The 4,983-nt window shown below is 45.4% G+C and overlaps 1 protein-coding gene across 1 annotated transcript; it reads left to right on the top strand.

Annotated features, from left to right (window-relative positions):
• insm1a (insulinoma-associated 1a) lies at nt 1-1,431 on the top strand (the record flags this gene model as incomplete). Its single annotated transcript, XM_083898344.1, has 1 exon — nt 1-1,431. One exon carries the CDS (start codon nt 1-3, stop codon nt 1,429-1,431), a length of 1,431 nt encoding a protein of 476 aa, XP_083754470.1.
• Nucleotides 1,432-4,983: the final 3,552 nt, after the last annotated feature.

The raw sequence follows: 4,983 nt of genomic DNA, 5'->3' as shown, positions 1-4,983 counted from the left end.
ATGCCCAGAGGATTTTTGGTCAAAAGGAACAAAAAAACCAATCCGGTTTCTTACCGGGTCAGGTCTGAGGAGGACCCGGATCAGACTGTAGCGGACTCCTCTTCATCATCATCATCATCATCATCCTCCTCTTTCTCCGCGTCTGTCCCGTGCGTCCCGGCGCGCGCCCAGACGCCGACGCCCTCGTGCGGAGCAGCGGCCCCGGAGCGCGAGCGCAGACCGGTCCAGTTCGGGAACCCGGAGGCGGTTTGCCACGCGCTCTACAGCCCCACGCGCCCCGCGAGCCGCGAGCACGAGCGCGCGTACTTCGACAGACGCTTCCGCCTCGGCTCCCCGGTGTCCGCGGCGTCCTTCCCCACCGCGGCGGCGGCGCTGCTCGCCGGCCTGGATCACGGGTTCGCCCCGGTGGACCTGAAGATCGGCTCCAGCAACAGCAGCCGCACCGGGACCGGAACCGGAACCAGCACCGGAACGTGCGCCGCCGCCGCCGCCGCCGCTGCGCGCGCGGTGACGCACCACAGCGCCGGCACCAAGCGGCAGAGCGGCGACGCGGCGGAGCGCAAACACAAACCCGCGGCGAAGAAAACCAAAGCGACCCGGAAGCTGCACTTTGAGGATGACGTCACCACGTCCCCGGTCCTCGGGCTGAAGATCAAAGAGCTGGCGCCGGTGGAGCGGAGCGGCGCGGGCGCGCAGTGCGCGAGCGGCGGCGGCGGCGGCTTCGTGTGTCAGCTGTGCCGCGAGGCGTACGCGGACCCGCTCGCCCTCGCGCAGCACAAGTGCTCCCGCATCATCCGGGTCGAGTACCGGTGTCCCGAGTGCGACAAGGTCTTCAGCTGCCCCGCGAACCTCGCGTCGCACCGGCGCTGGCACAAACCCAAGCCGCCGCAGCAGCCGAGCGGAACCGAGGGCGACAAAGCGGCGAGCGCTTCCGCCGCCGACGCGGCAGGTAAAAGCGCGCACGAGGAAGCCACGAAGGACTGCAGCGACAGAGACTCACCGAGTCCCGGACCGTCCGAGTCCGGATCAGACGAAGGTCTGCACGAGTGTCATCACTGCGGCAAGAGGTTTAAGCGCCAGGCGTACCTGCGCAAACACGTGACGTCACAGCACGCGCGCGAGGAGGACGAGGATGAGGAGGACGCGGCGGAAGTGGACGCGGCGGACGCCGCGGACGCCGCGGACACGGCGCCGCTCAACCTGAGCGCGTCCACCTGCCACGCGTGTCCGGTGTGCGCGGAGACGTTCACCAGCAGGGGCGCTCACGAGCGACACGTCCGCCTGCTGCACGCGTCGCAGGTGTTCACGTGCAAGTACTGCCCCGCCCTCTTCTACAGCTCACCGGGACTCACGAGACACATCAACAAGTGTCACCCGTCCGAGAACCGCCAGGTGATCCTGCTGCACGTGCCGCTGCGGCCCGCGTGCTGAGCGCTGCGCGAGACTGCCGGAGGGGGATTTACACTGCAAAAACAAACACGGCAAATTCATCTCTGAATTCAAGACTCTGACGTTAGTTTTTATTCTTCGTTAAAGTCAGCGTTTTCATTTCCGACGAGAACTTCCATTTCGCCGTTTTGAAATATTTTCTCGTACAAATCGTAGCCTTAATGAGATGAAACGTTGCGTATTTGAGGTTATTTTGTTACAGTGTAACTGTCAGCGTTTACACTGCAAAAATATCCAACAACCAAATTTAACCACATTTTCCAAACTTTTTTATTTCCAATAGTAACTTTCACTCAAATCGTTGCCTTTTCGAGATGAAAACGTTGACATTTTTCACGTACGTTGTCCCCGACGTTGAGGATTTACACTGCAAAAATATCCACCACTACTTCTTTGCTGAAACATGGATCAGTTTGTAAAAGTATAACTCGTTAAAATCCCCCAAATTTTCCAGTATTTTCTACTTTTAAAAAACTTAAACTTATACAAATTGTTGCTTCATTCAGTTTCAATTGGAAATAAAGTCGTTCAGAGGATTTGGTGAATTTACACTGTAAAAATATCCTCCACCAATTCACCTCTAAAACCCAATTTAACCCCAAATTGACTCATCGCTGCTCAATTTGACCGTTTTCACACAAATTGTTGCCTTGTGGAGATGAAATGTTGAATATTTCAGGTTATTTTGTTATGGTGTAACTGTCAGCGTTTACACTGCAAAAATATCCACCAACCAAATTTAACCACATTTTCCAAACGTTTTTATTTCTAACAATAACGTTCGCTGTTAAAGTTTCTCTCAAATTGTTGCCTTTTCAAGATGAAATGTTGACATTTTTCACGTACGTTGTCCCCGATTTTGAGGATTTACACTGCAAAAATATCCACCACCAATTCACCTCTAAAACCCAATTTAACCCCAAAAATTAATTTGACTCATCGCTGCTAAATTTGACCGTTTCCCCACAAATTGTTGCCTTGTGGAGATGAAATGTTGAATATTTCAGGTTATTTTTAACGTTTAATACTTTTAACGTTCCTTGTCCCAGAGTTTACACTGTAAAAAATGTCCACCAGCTATCATCTCTATTTGAATTAGAATTTTTTTTTTTTTTTGATTTACGCGGAATGAAAATCTATTTTTTAACCCAAATTTTATATATTTTTTAAAAATGTTTTAATATCTTAAATGTCCACGTTCAAAAAATTTAATAAAAAAGAAAATTTTCAACAAAAAATAACAAATTGTGGCCTTATTGAGGCTAAATGAAAAGTCAAAGTCAACGATGTTATTTTTGCAGTGTAAATGTCAGGCGGTTGCGTTCACACCAAACACGTTGCAGAGTTTAGGATTTAGTAGCGAACAATGCTACAATGCTAAGCTAGCACATGTGTCAGTCGAGCTGTAGGTCAAACTGTTGTTAGCCGGTGATTAGCATTAGCGAGTGTTTACTCGCACAAATGAAAAAAATAAGCGACGATATATTAAAAAATCACTTCCTGTTTGGTGTGAACGCACCTGTAAAGGTCAGAGGTCAATCTCTCGCCGGGCAGGAATTTAGTGCCTTGCTCAAGAACACGTCAGCAGGTACGAAAAAAACCCTTTAAGGATTTTTCTAAAAACATCCCTTTCAAAATAAAAGCGTTTAGACTGTTTAGACATTTATTTTTCTAGCGTCTCTGCACAAGTGCTATTAGCTTCTAGACCTAAGAGAGAGGGGGCGCTGTTGTGGACGCGTCGGACCTCCAACCTTTTATCGCATCGCTCTGAGTAGCTTTAACGTTAGCTCGTCGTGGATCAGTAGCTGTTGCCTAAGAAACGACAAAACAACAACAACAAAAAGAAAAAAAAGACGTAGCGTAGCCGCGAATGCCTTCAGATTAGCATCTGCTGTAAAAACTGCCTTAAAGTCGTCACGTTAACGTTTCACTGGACGAATTCTTCTGTGTTAGCGCGATAAACTTAACTCACGTTTACTTAAAGTCTCACCACGTTCTTCGTTTACAACGCAAACATTTTCAGTCACAATCACGACTAAAATAATCGTGATTCATGACAATTGTGATAAAAAATATATTTTTTTTAGCCGGATTGGTTTGAGAATTTTAGTCAAATTCAAAAAAAAAAAAAAAAAAACTGAAAACGGAGGTGAAATCATGTGACTCTTATTCCCTGAAAAATTATGTCAATTTTTTTCATTTATATAAAATATGTTAATAAGAGACATTTTTAAATTGAAATTCCAAAAAAATTGAATATTTAAAAATTTTCACTTTGGTTTTAAATTTTTTCTAAAATTCTGATTAAAAAAAAAATCTGAATGAAACAAAAAAAATCTGAAATATTTATAAATCCATTTCTTCAGAATTTTTGAGCAGAATTATTATTTAAACGTTTACGTTTTAAAATCTAAAAACAAAAGTAAAAATATTGAATTGTTAAATTCAGAGTAGAATTCAGTGAAAATGTGGTGAGACACTTTTTTACCTCCATACTTTTAATTTATTTCTGTATTTATTAAATTATTTATGTAAATTATTGCTCCGTGTTTGTGGATCTGTGTGTTTTTCATCATGTGATTAATATTATTATTATTATTATTATTATTTTTTGTTGTTGTTGTTTCACTTGTATTTAAACCTGTGTGTGTGAGTGTGAACGCGTGAAATTATAGCAATCAACGAGTTTTCTCATCAAAACAAAAACACTGAATGCAATCATTATTTATAATTTAATTTAATTTAATGTCTTTATTTATTGATCTTGTTTGTACTGAATGATTCTGTCGCTCTTAAACTGCTCTGGATGTTTCTGCTGTCGATAAATGTCCAAAATAATAAGATTAATATGAAAAATAATGAGAATAAAAGACGACAAAAAGCTTTGTTTTCAATCTTCTTATACACACACACACACACACACACACACACACACACACACACACACACACTTTATTACAGTTATGGAAACTGAAGTTTGTAAACCACTCACTCTCTCACACCAAAGTCACTCACTCTCTCAGACCAAAGTCACTCACTCTCTCACACCAAAGTCACTCACTCTCTCACACCAAAGTCGATCACTCTCTCACACCAAAGTCACTCACTCTCCCACACCAGTCACTCACTCTCTCACACCAAAGTCACTCCCTCTCCCACTCTCCCCTCACTCTCCCACACCAAAGTCGCTCACTCTCCCACACCAAAGTCACTCACTCTCCCACACCAAAGTCACTCACTCTCCCACACCAGTCAGTCACTCACTCTCCTCACACCAGTCACTCACTCTCCCACACCAAAGTCACTCACTCTCCCACACCAAAGTCACTCACTCTCCCACACCAAAGTCGCTCACTCTCCCACACCAAAGTCGCTCACTCTCCCACACCAAAGTCGCTCACTCTCCCACACCAAAGTCGCTCACTCTCCCACACCAAAGTCACTCACTCTCCCACACCAAAGTCGCTCACTCTCTCACACCAAAGTCGCTCACTCTCCCACACCAAAGTCGCTCACTCTCCCACACCAAAGTCG

This window comes from Microchirus variegatus (assembly GCF_963457635.1).
Source record: "Microchirus variegatus genome assembly, chromosome: 12".
In the NCBI taxonomy this organism is placed as follows: Eukaryota; Metazoa; Chordata; class Actinopteri; order Pleuronectiformes; family Soleidae; genus Microchirus; species Microchirus variegatus.
This window is presented reverse-complemented; position numbering and strand designations above follow the sequence as displayed.